The sequence below is a fragment of the Vigna unguiculata genome, chromosome 9 (assembly GCF_037176805.1).
Source record: "Vigna unguiculata cultivar grain cowpea cultivar isolate G323 ecotype 2 chromosome 9, ASM3717680v1, whole genome shotgun sequence".
Taxonomy (NCBI): Eukaryota; Viridiplantae; Streptophyta; class Magnoliopsida; order Fabales; family Fabaceae; genus Vigna; species Vigna unguiculata.
The window spans coordinates 26,710,372-26,733,477 of NC_140800.1; the positions used below are offsets into that span (position 1 = coordinate 26,710,372).

At 37.8% G+C, this 23,106-nt stretch overlaps 1 protein-coding gene across 1 annotated transcript; it reads left to right on the forward strand.

The window, feature by feature from the left end:
- The first annotated feature begins 1,360 nt into the window (after nucleotides 1-1,360).
- On the forward strand, nucleotides 1,361-3,857 carry LFY (floral meristem identity control protein LEAFY). The gene is made up of 3 exons (XM_028049549.2): nucleotides 1,361-1,939; nucleotides 2,372-2,745; nucleotides 3,257-3,857. The coding sequence occupies exons 1-3, from the start codon at nucleotides 1,471-1,473 to the stop codon at nucleotides 3,617-3,619; spliced, it is 1,206 nt and encodes a 401-aa protein (XP_027905350.1). The 5' UTR covers nucleotides 1,361-1,470; the 3' UTR covers nucleotides 3,620-3,857.
- Nucleotides 3,858-23,106: the final 19,249 nt, after the last annotated feature.

The window sequence follows — 23,106 nt, forward strand, 5'->3', positions numbered from 1 at the left end:
CTATGCAGTTTCTAGAGAAATGAATGACCCTTTATTTTATTTATATAGCAAATTAGTCTTTAGAATACAATTTCATTTTAATTTTATTAGATTCAGAGTGCAGTTATAATTAATTTTAATTTTTCATGTATGTAAATAATACATCGAAATATATATAATTTAATAATATCAATTCACACAATCATCACAAGTCCATGTTTTACCTTTTCTTTTCCTAGTTAACAGAACAGGAAATATAATAAAACAGAGATGATTGAAATTTACTACAAAAGTTTTCAATGAATTTTATCTTTTAATATTTTTTATAAAATAAAAATATCATTTTAATATGGGTCGCACATGAATGAGTTTATTAAATTGGAAGAAATTTACTTATAAATTAAAAATAGTGGTTTATTTAAGAAATTTTTGTAACTCACAATTTTTTTTTTCAATTTTAATCTATCTGTCAACATTTTATTTAATTTTTTTCTAAATTTGAGTCACTATTATGAAATGATTATATGAGTATAGGAAAGTAAAAGTGGTGGTGATGGTTGGAGGAGATGAGTTAAAAGTTATCTTTTGGGATGAAAATGACATGAAAAGAAGATATATTTGAGTTGGAAAGTGTTGGAGAAGTATTTCACGGGAATGTATTGCAGAAAAATTTGATTACAGACGAGACAACGCGAGAGAATAAGAGTCGCTAGGATCAATAAATTCCTGTGGGATTGAGACATGGACAAAGTAAACGCCTTCCCAAGACAAACAAACAACATTATTTCACGTACTAAACTTCCCCCTATTGACTTCATAATCCTAACACCCGCCAACTCCAAAAACAACCACAATTAGGTACAAACTTAACCTACGCAGTTTTCATGCATGTCTTTGCTTTTCCCAACATTCAAATCACACAGCTAACCCGAAATGGCCACTCTAACTCTTGCTTAAGCAAAACTGTAACACTGTGAGGACCACCCTGATTAAGTACACACCAACACATATATGAGCAAACAGAATTGACAAACCCAAAAAAATCAGTCAAATCATAAGTCAAACCTCATCTCCTGAATGCACGAGAAATTACTACCACGCACTTATAGTTCCAAACCAATGGATGATGAGAGATTAATTTTATCGCGTAAAGGTTGACAAGAGAGTGTGAGATTTTTTGTTGAACGAAGCTTTGGAGAGTTCAGTTTGAGAGTAACTAAAAGGGAACCAAGGCTCAAGAGTTTCAAGAAAGATCTCACTGAGACGCAAAAAGGGGGTGAGAGCAAGAAACCACAACCAGGAACCAGTCTCGGGAAAAACACCCCAGAATCAAATCAGAATCATGGAAAAGGGTAGTTTGGGGAATTAACCCCTCTCTTTCTCTCTGCACAGGAAATTAACCCCTCTCTCTTTCGCCACCTTTATGCTTTCGCCTTTATCTCCACCCAAACAGTACCACACACGCACCTTCCACTCCTCACTTTCCAAACCATGGATCCGGACGCATTCACCGCCAGCCTATTCAAGTGGGACCCACGCACCGTCCTCCCCGCCGCACCGCCCTCTCGGCCCCCGCCGCCGCTCCTGGACTATGCTGTCGCCCCGCCCGCCGTCGCCCCCTCTTACCACCCCGCGAGGGCGGCGCCCCGCGAGCTCGGCGGCCTCGAGGAGCTCTTCCAGGCCTACGGCATCCGTTACTACACGGCGGCCAAGATCGCCGAGCTCGGGTTCACGGTGAGCACGCTGGTGGACATGAAAGACGAGGAGCTCGACGACATGATGAACAGCCTCTCCCAGATTTTCCGCTGGGATCTCCTCGTGGGCGAACGCTACGGCATCAAAGCCGCCGTCAGAGCCGAACGACGTCGCATCGACGACGAGGACATCAAACGCCGCACTGGTAACCTCCTCTCCGCCGACACCACCACCACCAACGCCCTCGATGCTCTCTCTCAAGAAGGTACACCATACCGAATGCTCGTTCTATACCTAATTAGCACTTGTTGTATGCGAACTAACGGTGTCATCGTTTATAGTTAGTATTACTATGATAGTGATAATTATTACGCGGTACTACGTTGGCCAGCTTTATAATCCTTTGGCTAGTTAAACTTGAAACAAAAGTGTCACTAGCTAATTTATTCTACTGTTATATTAAACTACTGTTCTATGCTACAACAGAAAAGTCAGCAGGTACTAGCAGTGCTACAGCTAATAGGCTGAGTAATTTGCTATTCCATGAGCGTACATCATGGAATAGAAAAAAACATGCGTTAAGAATGAAGTAGTCTCTTAGATGGATCTATGTAGAGAAGAAACATGTGTATATGTGTGTGTGCGTGTGAGATATAAGGAATGATGAAGAAGGGTATTGAGATTGATATTATTGTAGGTTTGTCGGAGGAGCCAGTGGTGCAACGAGAGAAGGAGGCGGTGGGGAGCGGGGGAGGGAGCACGTGGGAGGTGGTTGCGGCGGAGGAGAGGAGGAAGCAGCAGAGGAGGCGGAGGACGAGGATGAAAGAGCAGGAGGAGAGGGAGGATGTGGAGGATGAAGAGGGAGAAGAGAACGAGGAGGGGAACAACAACAGTGGTGGAGGTTGTGAGAGGCAGAGGGAGCACCCATTCATCGTGACGGAGCCTGGGGAGGTTGCACGTGGGAAGAAGAATGGGTTGGACTATCTGTTTCACCTCTACGAGCAGTGCCGGGAGTTCTTGATGCAGGTCCAGGCCATCGCGAAGGACCGCGGTGAAAAATGCCCCACCAAGGTATTCTTGTCATGACTCACTCACTCACTCACTCACTCGCTCAGCCGTGTCTTTCTTCTGATCACTCTGACTCTGCCACTCACTTGCGTTGTTGTGTTGTTCCGTTTGAATAATGTTGTGTTGCCGTGACGTTGGCGCGGAACACGTGACAGGTCAGGGAGTCTCGTGAGGGGTCCATCTTCCTTTAAAACTGGAATTTTGTCTCCGTACAAGCCAAGTGAATTATCCAGTTACAACTCCTATACTTGCTTCCCTACCACCCCACACCATAAGCACCCGCAAGTCAAAGTCTTGCATGTGTCCCCATTTCCCCTTTCACCCACTGGATCCTCGCATGCCCTTATAACAACAATCCCTATCCACCCGTATCTATCATTTCTCATTCTCTTCTTCATTAATTTCATCTCCCTCGCCCACCCCCTACTATCATTATTATATTAATATAATTATTTTTCTACTTACACCTAATTTTCATTACGCAACATAATTTAGTATATACTTGGGAGTGCAGGTGACAAATCAGGTGTTTAGGTACGCGAAGAAAGCTGGAGCGAGCTACATCAACAAGCCAAAGATGCGACACTACGTCCACTGCTACGCCTTGCACTGTCTGGACGAGGAGGTGTCGAACGAGCTTCGTAGGGCGTTCAAGGAGAGAGGAGAGAACGTTGGAGCCTGGAGACAAGCATGTTACAAGCCCCTTGTGGCCATCGCAGCGCGTCAAGGATGGGACATTGATGCCATATTCAATGCCCACCCTCGTCTTTCCATTTGGTACGTTCCCACCAAGCTCCGTCAGCTTTGTCACGCCGAGAGAAACAGCGCCGCCGCTTCCAGCTCCGTCTCTGTCGGCAGCGCTCACCTTCCCTTCTAGTTATGCATCTAGTGCTGCTTCAGTAACTGCCATAGTTAGTAATAGATGTATTTAGTTACTATTATTATTATTATTATTATTATTATTATTATTATTATTATATGTGTAGAACCTCCCACGCCACGTTATGAAATGAACAACATATGTATAGCAACGGAGGACTTTTTTTTAGCAACCAAAAAATGCGTATCTTCGATTACGTATCTTTCATAAATCATTTACTTCCTTTGTTCTTTTCCATCGTTTGTATGTTTCTGGTCTGGTTCTTCCTTTCTTTATGCTGGTATTACATTGTCGCCTAATTTGAGAATTTAGACTTAAATTTGTTTCGATCAAATCGTGGTTACTATTTTTTTTCGTATTGAGTTCATAAAAATTGGGCCCAAGTTTTGTGCCTTCAACTATATAGATAACTACTCCAAATTTTTGTCACTTGATGCATGAAATTTTATATATATATATAAAAAAACATGGATAAAAATGTATGCTCTATTGGATAAAGATCCTCCTTCACAAAGACGATATCAACCGCAGATGCCATGCCATAATAAAAGCTAGTTTGATGGGGAAGGGGGTGCATATATAAAAAGTTTAATTCTGCTTATATAAGAGGATCTTTTTCAATAATGCAAATAACGACGAAATAAATGGTATTTTAAAGTTATAATCAATAAATACAATTTAATAGTATGGATTATACTACAATGATTAATGATATGTTAACATACATCGTTATGATACAATTATTTAGCAACTTGTTATAATAATGTGCATGTTTGAAATGATACTATAAGATGGTTCTCAAGGATAGGTGTATATACGACCCAATCGGTATGACAATAGGAATGATCTATTATAATGCCTTGGCCGAACGGTTAACACAGTATAATTACTCGATTGAACCCTAATTAGGCGTTCTGAAAAGTAAAAATCCATCAAGTATAAATATGGCATGTAGGCAAGGATTTAAGAACTTTTTGAGTCATTTATACTTTATATATTTGTGTAGACCGAAAAATTATTTAAGTTGCTTTTTGACCCAATGACAAGGAACATTCAAAGAAAGAGGATTATGAGACTAAATTTAGAATCGGTGTTACAAAAACATTTAATCGAGTTTGTATTTGATCTTATGGTGACCACTAGGAATATGACAAGTAATGGAGCATTATCATTCATTTTATCGAAGGTGTATGATCCTTGGAAATTATATGCTTTGGATAATTATCTTCATCTTGTTTTGTGATTTGTTAGCAAGGTATTTGGTTCAGGAGGAAGAAGACTAAACATCTCCAACAGAATGAAGGATGTTGTCGTGAGAAAACATAAAGATTTAAGGACAAATCCTTTTTAAGAGGGAGGAGACGATGACAACCTCCCTAGCCATGACAAAGAGCTTACAAGAGGATAGATGTCATTTGTGAAAGGTGGACACAAATCCACATCTTTTGGGCCTATATAAATTATGTTAGCAAAAGAAGAAGATGATGAAGATCATTCTTCAAAATTAAATTTTTATGATGATAAAAGCAAGTCCAAGAACTTAAAGTAATGACAAAAGATATTAGAAGATTTGTATTTTGTTTATGTATTTGATTGAGCCTTTGTAATAAGTCATATATTAGTGAATAGATTGATTGTAGGTGTATTATACCACACGGATAGAGTTGGAAACAATAAGTACCCGACCCTAGCCGCCAAATTATAAGCTCTGTTTAATCCCATCGCATACAAAACTAAGACATACATAGCAGCTAGACCTGCATATCGACATAGATTGCCTACTCTGAACTTATAAAATAATAATATAACATGCAAAATTGACCCTTAAGCTTGATATTTGGGTCTTGAATAGGCCCACACAAGCCCAAAAGAGATAAAAAAAACCCACTTGAGGCATAGCCCATGGACTAGGTAATTTGTGGTTAATATTCTATAAATACAAGTGGACTCCAGTAATTAAAGGTACGCAATTCATTATCCCTACAACTATAATTTGACTTTTGGAGCTCTTGCTAACTTGATCGTCAGAGTTCTTTCTGTAGGTAACCTCCAAAATGTTCAAATCCGACAACAAGGCATGAAGACGTATTCTACAGAACCGAGGATCCATATCAGGAAATCAAGGATTGGGTAAGAGATAATTCATGCTCCTTTATATCTTATCATTGTTTCTGCAGGAACAATTGGCGCCCACCGTGGGGCATGACTTAGTATCTTACCAAAGCAATCTGAGAACCTGCAAAGATGGTTTCAACACGTAGTAGAGCTGGTGTATCGAAGGAGTCAGAAACAAGGCCTAAGAAGGTTGTAACAAACTAGTTGGACTTGGTTGCCATCTTAGAAGGGCAGGCCAAAATGCAGCAAGAGTTCGCTGACTTCAAGAAGCGCAACGCTAATGAGATGGAGACGCTGAGATAGGAGAATACTCGACTTAGAAGGAAGATAAAGGCAGATGCCACCCAGAGGGGCAAAAAAAAAGAGGACTCCAAGACTCTTGTATGTCAGCTAACTAAGGAAGAAATTGAGTACAACCCTACCCCCCACACCATCACCACGACCCACCACACATCCACCCTTCCCACCCATCATACGCCACCCTCCCCACTACCCATATCCCTCCACATCATAACACCACAACCTCCTTAACCATTATCTGACACCCCATACCAGCACATCTGCACAAACTCTATCACCCTTTCATTGACGGCATCATAAAAATCCCTCTCCCCAGCCAATGGAAAGCCTTTACACTGGAACGCTACATTGGGGACAGAGACCTCGACGAACACGTCAAGATATATGTCACCCACGTCGGCTTGTATACGAATGAAGATGCCGTTATGTGTTAGGCCTTTCTTACCACCCTCAAAGGACCGGCCTTGGAATGGTTCACGTCCCTACCCCCGTACTCCATCGACTGCTTCGACACTTTATCCCACCTTTTCAACACCCAATTCGCCGGAAGCCGCCCTCATTAGGCCACCCCTTATCCCTTGTCATTGTCAGGCAAGACATAGATGATACGCTAAGAGCTTTCATTGATTGTTTTAGAAAGGTGGTCCTTAGAATGAAAAACCTAATGCAAGAAATGATCCTTTAGTGTATGGCCCTCGCGCTGAAGCCTAGACCATTCGCAGATAACGTCTGCCTCCGACCACCAGCCACTACGCATGAACTTAAGCTGTGTGCGACGGATTATATATGGATCGAAGAAATGAAAACCTTGCGAACTAGATTTTGTATTGACTTTCACCCTACAAATTAGAAGACCGACAAGCTACCTCTGAAGGCAAACTCTAGGCCTAGGGAGCCTAGTCCCCTCAATATTCGAGATATGCCCCCTAAGTGCTCCACGATTGCGCATCTTTGACGAAGCCCTATAAACGAACCTTATTCCCCCACCTTGCAAAACCCTCAACCCACCCAACGCCGATATGAACAAATATTGCAAGTACCATCGCAATAACGGTCACACTACAAATGAGTCTAAGGCATTACAAGATAAGATAGAAGAATTGATACACGTCGGTCACCTTAGACAGTTCGTCAAAAGAGAAGGGGAACACGTTCCAGACTAGCAGGAAATCGCGACTCAACCCATTGTCGCTAGAGTGGCCATCACAACCAGGAAATCGAGCATTGAAATCACCCTTCAACCCCCACTGACATCAATCGCATGGATCTACCCTAGTTACGGGGCACCATAAACATCATATCTTGAGGCTTCGTAGAAGGAGGATTGACTTCATCTGCCAGGAAAAGGCATATTAGAAACATTTAGTATGTCAATGTCGTCACCCACTCACACAAACGACGAAGAATGCTGCAAATAACTTTCACCGATGCAGACTTCTAAGGAGTCGACTGGGAACAAGATGACCCGATGGTCATCACCATAGTGCTCAAGAACTTTGCCATTAAGAAAGTGCTGATAGATCAGGGATGCTTAGTGGACATTTTGTATTGGGCAACCTACTAAAAACTACAATTCCCCGTTGAGGCTATGATACCTTATGATGGCCTATTTACGGATTCTCAGGTGCAAAAGTGTGCACATGATACATCAATTTGCATGTCGTATTTCGCAAAGGCCACCAGACCAAAATCATCCCAGTCCAATTCTTTGTAGCTGAAGCGCACACATCCTATAACATCCTTCTAGGGAGGCCTTCCCTCAATACCTGGTCTGCGGTAGATTATCCAGGCATCGACTCCCAAGTAGCCGTCCACAAATTATCAATTTTTAGAGAGGCAAGATACGTCTCTCAGAAGAAAAGGAAGTTAGGAGAGGAAAGGAGGTTAGCAACTAATGTAGAAGTAGCAAAACTCCTAGAGGATGGATTCATCGTTGAGGCCCATTATACAACTTGGTTGGCCAACGTAGTCCTAGTAAAAAATCCAGTGGCAAATGGCGAATGTGTGTTGGTTATACCGACCTAAATAAAGCTTGCCCAAAGAACGCATACTCTTTACCCAGCATTGATCGACTAGTAGACGAAGTAGCTAGAAATCGTGTACTAAGCTTCCTCGACGCCTACTACGTATATAACCAGATACCCATGGCCCCATCTGACATGATTAAAATCGCCTTCATAATCGAAGAAGCCAATTATTTCTACAAAGTCATGCCCTTTGGCCTAAAAAACGTAGGTGCTACCTATCAAAGGTTAATAGATAAAGTGTTTAGCCACCTAATGGGCAAATGTGTTGAGGTATACATGGACGACATGGTTGTTAAATCACACAACTAGTTCCAGCACTCCAAGGATCTAGCCGAAGTGTTTGCAGCCTTACGAAAACACAACCTCGGACTCAACCCTGAAAAATGCGTATTTGATGTTGATAAGGGAAAATTACTGGACTTCATGCTATCACAACGTGGAATCAAAGCGAACCTTGAAAAATAGGCCATAATAGAAATGCGTAGTCCAACAAATGTAAAGGAAGTACAATGACTGATAGGCCACCTTATCGCCATATCCATATTCCTACCTAAATTGGCCGACAAAAAGCGATCCATCATTAATCTCCTCAAAAAGTTTGCCAAGTTCTCCTAGGGTGAAAAATGTGAACAAATATTCCAAGATCTAAACAGGATTTTGGCATCCCCTCCAGTCTTGCGCAAACCAGATGTCAACCTCCTGCTACTAGTATACATAACAACCATAAAAGGTACTATCAGCGCTGCCTTAGTCCAAGAATCAGCTAGTATTCATTATTTGGTATATTTTGTCAATAGATCGCTACAGGATCTGGAAACCAAGTATCATATGGTAGAAAAACTGGCATTATCCTTAGTCAATGCAGCGAGAAGGCTTCGGGCCTACTTCCAGAACCATTAGGTCACCGTAAAAACAAACTACCCTATCTAGAGAATACTCTAAAAACTTGACTTAGTAGGACGCATGTCATCTTAGGCCGTTGAGTTATCCGAATTCAATATCTGCTACGAACTTCATGGGCCAATCAAAGCCCAATGCCTTCTAGACTTCGACAATGACCTCCAACAAACGCCACAAGAGGAACAATGGACCTTGTATGTTGATGGTTCTTCCAACCAGAAGGGGGTAGGCGCCGACATAGTCCTAGAGGGCCCAAACCAGATACTCATCGAAAAATTCTTGAAATTCACTTTCAAAACTTCTAATCATCAAGCTGAATATGAAGCCATCTTAGTTGGACTCTCGCTAGCACAAGAAGTTGGAGTGCGCGTGTTGACCTGTAAAATCGACTCCAGATTAACAGTAGGCCATCTTAATGACGAGTTTCAAATTAAGGATGCAACACTCCTGCAATACTATCATTTGGTCCGCAACATCATAAACTCTAGTTTCAATGAGGTAAAAATACAGCACATACCAAGAGGAGACAACGGCAAGCATACGCTTTATCAAAGCTGGCAAGCACTAGGCAAAAAGGAAAATACAAATCTCTACTGCAGCAAACACTAACGGCACCCTTGGCAATAAACACATGTCTGAACCTACACATCAACAATGATGAGTGGATGTCACCATACATACATTACCTTAAAATCGGTAACCCCTTGAGTAATGTTGATAAGGGATGATTGTCAAAAGCAGCACACTACACGTTAATTGGAGAAGACCTATACAAGCGCGAGTATGGTCAACCTTTGCTAAAGTGAGTCATAAAGGAACAAGCAGAGTACATGATAAAATAAATTCATGAAGGGATATGCAGCTATCATTCCGGATCATGGACCATGACAACGAGAATCTTAAGGACCAATTACTTTTGGCCAACCATGGAGGCAGATTGCCACACCTTTTTCAAGAAATGTATACCTTGCCAAAAACATGGTAATATTATTCACCAAAAATAGGAGGAACTACATTCCATACTCTCCCTGTGGCCGTTTGCAAAGTGGGGGATAGACCTCTTGGGACCGTTCACTCCTGGGAAGGGGCAAGTCAAGTTCCTCATTTTAGGGATTGATTACTTCACAAAATGGATCGAAGCCCAACCACTAACCACCATCACAGCACAACAGGTTCAATAGTTTTTCTAGAAGAACATAATATGTCGATATGGGGTGCCACACACAATCATAACCGATAATAGACGTCAATTCATAGACAAGGAACTAGCCAAGTTCTATACTGGCTTGGGGATCAAGCATATTACTAGTTCAGTAGAACATCCGCAAACCAATAGACAAGTAGAGGTCGCCAACAAGGTAATATTGGTTGAGTTGCGTAAAAGACTAGATGAAGCAAAGGGAAAATGGCCGTATAGATGTACTCCACAGTCCGCCACTAACGAATTTCCCTTCAACTTCGTATACAGAACAAAGGCTATGATACTAGTCGAAATTGGAGAACCCTCCTTAAGAAGACAAATGTATGACGATAACACAAATCAATAGAGTCTATGCACCAGCCTGGAACTGCTAACAGAACTACGAGAAAAGGTGCATATCAAAAACATGGCGACAAAACAGAGAGTGGCAAGAAAATACAATTCCAAGCTTCAACCATGAGTATTCGTGAAGCGAGACTTGGTATGGAGAATGGCTAGTTGCGCGAAAAAAAAAGACAGGAAATTTTAGGCTAATTGGGATGGTCTGTATAGAATACGCGATGATATAGGTGGAGGCGCCTATAGGTTGGAGCAACTATCAAGAGAGGTGATACCTAACACATGGAATGTATCTCACCTCAAGTTTTATTTTAGCTAAGAAATCCAAGATTGTAAGAAGACAGGAAATTTGTAACCTTGAGTGTACTCTTTTTCCTCACCCGACATTTTTTCCCTATGAAGGATTTTTGCCAGGAGTTTTTAATGAGGCACCCAAAATGATCAATAAAACGAGGGTTCTTTACAAACTTCTCTTGTATTTTAAGTTCCCTCCCATTTACTGAATTAAGCGGCCTAGGTCGAACACTTCATCGCTAAATAAAAATTCTTATGTTCCCCCCACTTACTAAAGTAAGCAGCCTGGGTTGAACACTTTCTCGCCAAAATCAGGTTCCCTCCCACTTACTGAAGTAAGAAGCCTGGGTCGAACATTTTCTTACTAAAGAAAACTCTTATGTTCCCCTCTACTTACTAAAGTAAGCGACTTGGGTCATATACACGCCATACTTAATTCCCTAACTAAACAACATATTATCATAATTCGTACAAAATAGTCACAGACAAAATATCATCGTAAAAATTTAACCAAAGCAGATGGTAATAAGAGTAATAAAAAATATGTGATATCCTACAACATACGCATGAATACATAAAAACAACCAATATATTCAAGAAGATAGCGCAAATAAGCAGTCATGTTCACAAAGTAATAAGTGTGCAAATTATTACAGACTTAGGCTCAAAAGCCAGAATATGATCAAATGTAAGCAGAGAAAATTGTATTTTTTATTTTTAGTTCTTTATATATATATATATATATATATATATATATATATATATATATATTAATATTTTTAGAAAAAAGAAATTTGAAAACAGGTGTCACGCAACGCGAACGGCTGGACAAACACTAAAAGAAATGAGGAAATATATATATTTTTTAATGATTTTTAAAGCAAGATATTTGTGAATAGTAGAAATAATGTCCCTAAAAGAAAAAAAAAAGTTAGGTCTAAAACAACTACATATAACATTAAAACAAAAGATAATGAATATTTGGGAATACACAAATCAAAAGAAAAAATGTGGTAGTGACGTACTATTAACACTCCAATTTTGTTTACTTTTTTTTTTCAAAAAATTTATTTTTAGTTTAATTAAATATGTTTTTATCTTTATTTAATTAGTTTTTATTGTTTGCTTAGTAGAATTTAGTTTTCATAAAAATGTGATAAAAGGTTAATTTAAGAGTATTTTGTTGCATATAGTTTTCTTCCTTTTTTAAACCCTTTTTTGTTAATAAAATCAGTTTTCTAGGAAGTCCTTTTAATTGGTTGTTTTACTTGTGGAACCTTTGAACCAATTTTACTTAATTGTAATGTAGTCCTTGATGGGTCAATTGCAGCTTTGACCCGCTTCCCTCCCTAAAATGCACATTTTATTTAAATTGTTTTATCATTAGTGATGTTGAATTAGGGGAGGCACGAGAAGCACTCCATCGCGGGGAAGAATTTAATGCAACGAAGAGAGGCAAGAGCCCTTGATGTTGTAGCCTGATTGACAAGAACCAAGAACCCAATGCGTGAGTGTGTTGATGGAAGCGATTTGAAGCTTGATACATGATCAAGATCGAGAGAGATGGAGGCAGATTTGAGATGGACGAACGATGAGAGAGGTCAAGCTGATCAAGGGCAACAAAGAGGGGTTCAATATCGTGATTCTGGTTCGGAGCCAAAGGAGAAATGGGTTAGGTTAATTTTTGCGTATTTGGATTATTTTCTGAATGTTTTTTAAGAGCATGGATTAGGTTTTGTAATAAAGCCCTATATTGTGCGAGAGTGAGCGATGTACTAAGAAGCTAGGGTTCGTGTTCTTTAGTCTTCCCTAGTGTGCGAAGTAGCTATACTTGGATCAACCACGAGCACAAAGTGGTTGTGGCTAATCCGAGTTAGATTCCTTGCACCAATCTAATTCTTAGAAATCTCTTTGTTTATATTGTTTGAATTGTGATGAAATACACTTTGCTATTTAGTTTCAATTATAATCCTTAACTTCTGAGTCTTTCTAGTTTAAGTTTTAATTTTGTTTTTGTGTTACTTGTTATTCAATTTCTTATTACTTTAAATTCATATTACTACATTTGAGTTTTGAATTAGGTTTATGGTGTTTCGAACATGTTCATGAATCTACACACAATTTTGTTTCGTTTTGGGAACCATGTGACCCCAAAGTGGGCACAACTTTTCGAGATATCTTCTAGAGGACAAAGGAATCAATGCTCAAATGCTGCATTTGATTTTAATTTGATGTGTATAGTGATATTGACCCTTTAAACCTATTTCTATTTTTTTTTTGTATTTTTTTATTTTAGAACTTCAATTTCAATTTAAATTCTCTGTTTTAGGAATAGAGAATTCTTAGTTTCTTTGCATAGAGTGTGTTTGCCATGTAATTCAATCACCCAAACAGAGAGATCAATGTTATTGGATTAAATAGATGTTGTAACATCCTGGTCAGATATTACTAATTTTAAGTAAAATAAAATAAATATAGAAAAACAAAATCGCATTTATTATAATCTCTTTCCCAAAACGCGGGAAAATTCAAAACATTTATTAACGTGCCACAATTCAAAATCCGCAAGTTCCAAACAACTATTACAAACTCATGATCTCGTAAAGTAACTGATTAAAAAAATATAAAAAATAAAATAAAATAAAAACTACCATGCTAGCCCCACTCTGGATCTAGGCATCACAAGTTCTACCTAAAATATCATCTACTCTCGTATAACGAATTACACGATCATCGCCAATCACAAATAGATAGGGTGAACTAACAACACATATAAATTATGACCTAGATAAAATGTACACACACACGTCGGAGAACCACAATTTTCCAAGCCTAGAAACATAACCACCATCATGTTCATCCACGTTCTACATCCTCAGATGATGACCTTAAGATATCATTTGTTGCAAAAGCCACAACTCGTGGTTCCACCATCTACAAGCCACAACTCGTAGATACACGTGCGAAACTATCCTATTACGAACCACCACCCGTAACGCCAAGTGGAGTTCCCAATACAAACCACAATTTCTACTCTCGACATAAGATTAGCAACACCACTGGCTACAACCTGTGATTGCCCAATCAAGTGAAGACTATCCTTATGAGCCACACCTCGCAGACTCACACTGGTTACCAATATCACCAAGCCACAACCTAGGATCCCTACGTGTTTACCCTCCATTTCGACCCATAACTCAAGGAATGCCCTTATGAGCCACAACTCAAGGAATGTTTCAGCAAACTCCATACTTAAGCCATCATTCAAAGCCTTGTAGACCACTCACCCATCCATAGAAGTAGGCCCTTGTCCCCTGCGTTATCGCTTGGCGCTGCCTAAGCGTTGCCAAGCAAAAAGCAGTTATAGACCGCCTGCCAGAAACCTCCCATTGTTAGGTGCCACATGCCCCATAAGTCTCTGATCTTGCCTGGCGAGACCACCCTCACCGCTAGGCGTCACTTGTTCTAGTGGCCCTTTGTATTTGTATCTATCGCCTAGCAATGCAATGTCATCGCCTAGGTGCTACACCAGTAATCCAATTTTATTGGTTTTTCACTCTACAGAATCAAGTCTCGCCCTCTCAAATTATGGCAGACTCATTTTGAATCACCAAATTGTGAACTCCTACACTTTATCTTACCATTTCCATTTGGAATCATATCCACCTTCAAACCCAATCACAAGTTAAGCCTACATAGGAACTTCAATTCCAGCAACCAATAATCCTATATCTCAATCTGAATTTAAGTCTTAGATAATCAATTAATTACCATTTCCATTTGGAATCATATCCACCTTCAAACCGAATCACAAGTTAAGCCTGACATAGGAACTTCAATTCCAGCAACCAATAATCCTATATCTCAATCTGAATTTAAGTCTTAGATAATCAATTAATTACCATTTCCATTTGGAATCATATCCACCTTCAAACCCAATCACAAGTTAAGCCTAACATAGGAACTTCAATTCCAGCAACCAATAATCCTATATCTCAATATGAATTTAAGTCTTAGATAATCAATTAATTAGAATCAATCCTTCAAACCAACTCTCCTACAATTTCAAAATCAACCACCAACACTTAGTGAAATAATTTCACCCTACATTCACTTGGCAATTTACAAAAGATCTCTAAATCCTAAGTCTTATTCTGCAGTTGATCTTATACATAGTCCTAGTATCGTGCACTTGATATACACTATGTTTCATGTCAAAATTCTCCCAATCACAATCTAACCTTAAATTCATTTCTCACTCTTAATCTAGGTACTTTTTCCTCAACCTCGTCCTCTGTCCAAGGTTCCTTATTCCAATCTCATAAGTAAATTGACACAACAAAGTTCCAAGCCTGCATTGCACCTCATAGCTACATAGTGCCAATATGTACTACGTTGGCGCTTAACGGCAAGCAAGGTGTCGCCAGGTGGTGTATAGAATTCTAGGTAAAACCTAGAATTTCCCTGCCCTTACGAAAGTCCCAAAAATCCCAAAACGTATTCCTCGGTCTTTCTCCATAATTCAACAGACAATCATACTTCCAATGGTACCTAATATAATTTTAAATGCGAGTACACAGGTTCTTAATGTATTTACGCATTAATTATCCATACAGTCAAAATTCCCAATTTCAGTACCCTAAAATGTATTCAAACATATTCCATCATATTAATTCCAATCACATCGTAATTTGCCAATTGTTAACATCCCATATTCCATCAGCAGCTAAAAAATCCCTTTCCCCCGGTCAGAATAACCCAGAAATCCCAAAACACCACAAAATAAGGTAATCTTGCTTACGTCGCTAGGTGGTTCATCTAAAAACCCAGAAACTAGGTTGTCCAGGTTATGTCGCCTGGCACCAGCTCATCTCGCCAGGCGATTTATGGCAGAAACCCAGCAAATTATACACAATTAACCTAGATTCCTTGTTTTCTTTGAAAAATTCTAGAATTCTTGGCCCCAAATTCGTCATAGCTCTTGCTTTCCACTCTAAAACTTTGCTCAGCCTTCATTTCACTCTTTTCTGGTGTGCTCAAACCTTTTTCTCAACTCTCAGCTCTATTCCTTCTATTTTCCCACTTAAATTATTACCCACACACTTTTCAGCCCCAAATTAAGTGAATTGATTTAGGAAACGAAAATTAATTAAAATGAGTTTAATTGACATTCGAGAGTCATTACTAGATGGTTTTCAAACCCTTCCATCTGCTCTGGCTAGGGTTTCTGACTCTTTCCATTCATGCCAAAAAGGATTTGGGCAAAAAGGAACTTGTTTTGCATAAGTCAAGGTTCGAACACATAACTACACAATTGACAAGCTAATTCCCGACCAATCAACCAATTCATGTTTCGGGATAATTCTTGCACATTTAGGATTATATTACACGCCCTTGATCAAGCATATTATTAAAATAATAAATAATTAAATTAACACACTAATTACATCCACAAGACTTGAACCCAAGTCCTCTCATCATGTCCAAGTACTTTCAACCACTTGAGCTGATATTATTCCTTGTCATCATTTCATGCACTAAATTCCATAAAGATTCCACTACATCTTAGCCATCACACTTTCCTGCTATGAAATATGTATTGCATATTACCATTAGGTTTCATGCACTCTACATCTACATCATTCATGTATATCTTAAGTTAGCTTCATTCATACATATAAATTATTCTTAATTAAATTAATTCTACGCTTTTTAGTTTCAATTCATTTTCTCCTTTGCGATTTTATATCTTTTAACAAGACTAAATTGCGCAAGCTAGACTTAACATGCACCATTTCCTTGGATTCAATACCCAGGGTTTACCTATACTTCATTAGGGGCATTTTGGATTTTGTTTGCTAAATTCTAAGTGCGACCGAAATTGGGTTTAACACATACCTTCCAAACTTTTAACTCCTCTTCTTCTCTGTCAACCTTACTCGTTCTATCCCTACATTGCAACTACCTTTTCTCCTTCTTCTTTTTGCCTTATTTTATAAGTTTTTTTTATTATTCTCCCAAAAAAGGTGAAAATGAGGTGTATATGTGTGAGTGGTAATGAAAAAAAAAAGTGTGGAGAATCCCCATTTAATGACATATTAGGTATTTATATCCACATATTGCCATACAAATGCAATCATACAATAAAAGTTACAGTCGTAATTATAATGGATTGATATAAGGAAATAATTGGCTTTGATGACAAAACATTACAGAAATCAAATCATAACATAATAACAAGGATATTGATTCTAATTGATATCAGGAATATTCTTTTAAATACTAGAATCACTTCTTTCTATAACTAAAAGACAAAGATTTCAAAAGATTTTCTGATAGTCATGTGACATGTCTTAAATGGAGAGTATTGTGAGGGGTGTGAAAAGCAAAGAGTAAGGGGTGATGATATGTTAAGTTGTTAGGCTTATGAGAAAGGATGTGATAATAAAGACATTGGGTTCTTCCTTCTTCTTCTTTTGATAGTCATGGACATGTCTCAAATGGAAAGTATTGTAAGGGATGCGAAAAGCAAAGAGTAAGGGCTGAGGATATGTTAGGTTGTTAGGCTCATGAGAAAGGGTGTGATAATAAAGACAATAGGATTTTCCTCCTCCTTCTTTCTTGATAGTTTGTTATTGCTTTCATGCTTGATTTTGACGTATTCCGCATTACTCCTCTATTTCCTTTGGTTCGTAGCTACTTATCCACACATTCCTCACCTTGTCCCCAACCCTATTACAACCTTCAAAAAGCCTTTTTGATCCCTATGTTCATGTGTTTTGGTTGTTGGTTTTAGAGACTTGCCAAGTTTGTCTAATGCTTGTTTTTCATGGGTGCTTTGAGAGTAAACAACAGCCTACAAATTTGAGTGATACAATGCATATTTTGTGAGGTTTTATTGCTTTCAATTCTCCTTCTGCGCTGACTTAAGTCACTTGACTTGTTTTGAATTTCTAGGATGATGTTCATAGATATCTGGCATCTTTGACTCCTTGTGTGTTGGATGTGTCCAATTGTTTGTTGTGTGTTTGTTTAATTGTGTCACGTGCATGCCTCTCTTTGATTTTTCTGGTTGTTCTTGTCTTGCTTCATGATTTTGTCCAAGAGTGGAAAAGGCTAAGTGTAGGTGATTTTGATGAGCCATTATTGTCCCATGTTTTCTTACCTTTAAGTACCCATCTTGATTGATGTTTAGTGCTTAATTATCTATGTTTAGTGCATTTTCTTTTATTGGGCTTCATTGAACTAGTAATTTGAATTGAAATTAATTTGGATTTACTTTGTATAATTTTGGTTTCTTAATTATCTTTAAGTTTGGTTGTGAAACATTTTTGGGCTTGGACATTAATTTTAGGCTGAAGAGAAGACGGTCATGTTAGTGCCACTTCTACGCCATACCAACTTGCTTTTCTATGTCAACATTAGTAATGAGCTAGCTCCTATTTGGGTTTGAATGGCAATTTTGTAATTTTTGAGCCTAGAATGATAGTTTTGTAATTTTGAAGATGTATGGTGATGTGACCACGAGTTTTAGGGGTTTAGAGAGGTTTTATAACACCTTTTCTTCATTTTTCACTTTTGTGTTCCGTTTCTGGACTTGGGAGAGAAACATCCACTTGTGGTTTTTTGTTTTTCATTGCTCAACAACCATTTTTGTCCACTTTTCTACACTAGTTCATCCACTTATTCTCTTCTCTTCATTTGTATGATGTTTTTTTGTTTTACATTGTCTTGTAAGAATTTGATGAATAGCTAAAGGTTCTGTTCTAATTTCTTGAGGATAATGCAAGTTGTAAGGTCTGTTCACTAATGTTTATTGTTGTTTTTGTTGCTCTTTGTTAATAAACTTGTGTCCTTAATTGAGTTTCATTTTAGACATGCTTAATATCTAGTTTAACCTCTACTTTATAGAACTCATGCTTAATGGGTCTAGTTGTTGGTTGTTAAGATTAATTAACCCTTACCATGCTTGATGGTGTGATGAAACTTGTTTAATCTTAGCTAAGTTGGCTATTTCGAATGGATTGAGAGTAAACCCTAACAAAGAAATCAATTTTGTAATCGGGGATAAGCTATATTTGAATAAGGGAATAAGTTTATAAATTTGTTTTATTAATTGAATTTGTTTGGTTATTTTCATTTTGAATCTACCAAAGACCCTCCATTGTGTTGCAATTGGAATATTTGAATGATAATATTATCCATTGGGAGACGACCTTAGGATCACTTCCTGAGTATTACATTTTGATGTTATTATTTTTTTCGAGTTTGACATCGATTAGTTTTTCATAAAAACAAGCAAGCTCCTGAGAATAAGAATAAATACCACGTAGGGTTTAAGTCTTATTCTAAGAATGTTGATTATATAACATGCTTTATAGTATGCAAAGGGTTAGACTTCAAATAAATATAGAATCAAACATTTTGATGTTCCTAATGGAAGATATGCTTTGATTCCTATCATAAAGTAACCCGTCTCTAACCTCAAAGGACCCAAAATAAGTTTTTGGGGACCAAAATGTTATTTTTTCTGCCTAGCAGGTTATTTCAAAATCAAAGAAGTCTCCTTGGATGTTCAAGAACCGATATCTTCACTAAACTTTAGGTATCTTGATAAGTTTTATGATCTTTGATGATACTTTGGCATATTAGATGTTAGTAATGTGTCTTAAACTGTGAAAAATGATAATTTTTCTTGGTTTTTGGAAATCACCATGCAATAATCGATTATGTCATAATGATAATCAATTATTGGTTGAATTAAAATTTTAGGGTGTTGAGACAATAATTGATTATTTCATGCATTATCGAGTATCTAGGATTCTGGAATTTTTTAGGAAAAACTGATGAACTAATAATTGATTATCATTAGTCATAATCGATTATTTTGTCAAGTTGGGTGCGAGTTTTCAAATTTTTTTTACTATTTGGGTTAGTTTTTCAAAAATTTAGACTATTGGCAATAATTAGATGCTTCATAAATGGAAATTAGAATGTTAAATATCATTCTTTTGATAAATGATTCATAAATGTTACCTTTCGTTCTTTAATAAACACTTATTTTTTTAATGTTTAGAATCACTCTTATATCTAGGGGAGTCTTAGATTTAGGGGGGGTATTTTTTTTCTTGAAAGGTTTGTTTTAATCAATAAGGAGGAATATTACATGTAGGGGGACTTCTCTTTTGTAGAAGGAGACATAATTGTGTTGATATCTTGTGATAACATGTACCTCTTTATGGGGAAGATATATGATTATGTTGATATCTTGTAATAACTTGTGCTTTAAAAAGGGGGAGAAAAGTTATTTATCTCTCTTCTAGATTAACTACTTTTGCCTCTTAATTTGTTAATTAAGCACAAGACATAAGTCTTCAACAATCATGACAAGGGAGAATTCAATTTTATTGAGTTATGTGATTTATAGGGAGTTATCTAGAAAGTTCATTTTTTAATTATGATAAAAAAAATCGGGAGAAAAGTTCAAAGCATGATACCTTAAGACTATTTAATGCTTTTCTCTTGTGTAGTTATGTATTTGCATGCTATTACAAAAATCTTTAAAACAAATTTTGATCTTCATAAAAAAGGGGGAGATTATTGGCAAAATAAGAACATGATGAAGATCATTCTTCAAGAATAAATTTTGATAATGATAAAAGAAAATTAAAAACTTAAAGTGATGAGAAAAGATATTGGAAGACTTATATTTTGTTTATGTATTTGATTGAGCCTTTGTAATAAGTAATATATTAGTGAATCGGTTGTTTGTAGGACTTAGCTTAGAGAGTCATAAAGTAGCATGGACAAATATCACCCAAGGAATGATTTTATTTATCTAAGAAATTTTATGATAATTGATTGTCACTAATGATAATTGATTATATGATTGAAATCAAGTTTTTCAAAAGAGTCTTTATGATAATCGATTATCATTGTTGGTAATAGATTACCACAACGAAAAAAATGTTTTCAGAAAAGTTTCTATGATAATTGATTATCACTTTGAATAATCGATTATTAGTGGCGATTGTGACTTGACTCTTCAATTTCTTGACCTAATTTCGAAAATGGCTTCTATAAATAAAGTCATAGGCTTTCATTTCAAAATATAATAGTTGGGTTATAACTGTGTGGAATAACTTTGGAAACCTAGTGTGGGTTAAGCGATAACTTTGTTCAAGTGTCATCTTGATTGATTCAGTGTTGTTGTTGTTGTTAGGTGAAGTTGTTCATCCCCATTCAGATGAGGTGTACATTCCTTGTGGATTTCAAGAGAGGTGTCTTTCGTCTCTTGTGGCTTCAAGAGAGGAGCTTTCTTTCCTAAAATGTTCTTAGTCATATTTGTAATCTTAGTTTATTTTTAGTGATTATTTAATCTCTCTTTTAAGAGTGATTAACAACTAGATGTAGGATCTTTTGATCCGAACTAGTATAAAAATACCTTGTGGAATTTTTTCCTTCTCTACTCTCTTTATGTTTAACTATTGTTATTATAAAGGAAAGGATTTTAGTTGAACTTTAATATTATAAACAAACCAATTCACTCCACCCTATTGGTTTTTGTCCAAATGCGAATATTCTACTGAGAGATTCTAACAATTGGTATAAGAGCTTGCTTTGATAGTGATTCCACAAACACAAAAGGCCCTATAACGTCACCCATTTGATGTTTGCCCACAAGAAGCCCAATGTAAAAAATGATCGGTGGCGCTTTTGTATATAGAGGGACAAATTTGACATCGACCCAATGAACAACCAACGTCAATAAACGTCAGCCTAGGAAACCTCTGATGTCATTCAGAAAAGGACGTCACCTTCTATGATCTCCAACATCACTTAATATCGTTTTCCCATTAATCTGACATTACTTAATGTTGGCCTTTGGCTCCTCTAATGTCAAATGGCTTTTTAAAGCTGCGTGAAACAAAATTTCATTCATTGTTCCTTCATGCGATCTTGTAAGCTTTCTCCGCATTGGCAACAACTGAACATCCCGACCGGATATTACGAATTTAAATAATAAAATAAAGAAATGATACGTCAGCTTCATTTATTAAAACATCATTTCCCAAAAATGCGGGAAATTTAAAACTTTATTTCATTTAAAAGTATCTCAAATTCACCTTATAAACTAAATTATAAGATAAATCCATGTTCATAAATCAAAGGTTACAATCTGTAAAATCCATTATAAAACAACTCTATAAAAATCTTCCCAGCTAGCCCCTGCTCCGTCTCTAGGCCTCACCAGATCCACCTAGAACATCATCTGCTCCTATGTACCGCGTACACGATCATCGCCAAACACACGCAGATAGGGTGAGCTAATATCAAACAAAATCATATATATAAAACATTTATATACTAATACAAATATATCAAAGGAATTTCATGCTTTGTTTTCATGCCACATGGCCACCACCTTGTTAACCGTGTTCTACGTCTTCTAATAAGTATCTCAAGATGTCTTGTTGCCACACCTATCAATCACAACCGATAGAGTATGTGCGGGAAACCATGCTACGGATCATACACCGTAACGCTAGGTGGAGTTCCCAATACGAATAACATTCGTAATGTCCCAAGACTACCAAATTCGTTGGTCTTATACCAAGGAGGACAATCTATCTGGACCCGTCGTACACGCCACAACGTGCACACTCACACCGACAACACTCGCCAACCCGAGCCACAACTCAAGAGTTTCTCGTGTTCATCCGCCATCCCGAGCCACAACTCAAGGGATACGTTCCGAGCCACAACTCAAGGAACACCAGCAATGCCGACCTTCGAGATATCACCAAAGCTTTGTAGATCACGCAAGTCAAAAGCATTGTAAAACACATTTGCCTCACCAAAAATTGTTTAGCGATACTCACGAGGTGCTAGGCCAAATGCGCATCCAGATCGCCTGGTGGGGGACGCGTACCGTCAGGCACCAAACGCCTCTACAGATGTTGACTTTGCACCTATCGCCTGGCAGAACTAACTCTGCCGCCAGGCGCCACGTTTTTGTATTCTCTGATCTCCTCGTTGTCGCCTGGTGGTTCCCTTGATTCTGCCAAGCGCCACACCAGTACTCACGTAATACTGGTTCTGGTTTAGGTTTTGGTGCAGTTGCTCACATCCTCACACTCCGAGTCACTTAACCAATCCAATTTTTTTATGTTATAGCAGTATAACAGTGCCTGCAATACCCTACTTTCATCATAATTACTACTACAAGAATTCTCACTTCAAACATTTTATTATTGGAATCCTTAACCACCCTTAACCTTAAGTTAATCCTATGCCTCATACCAATG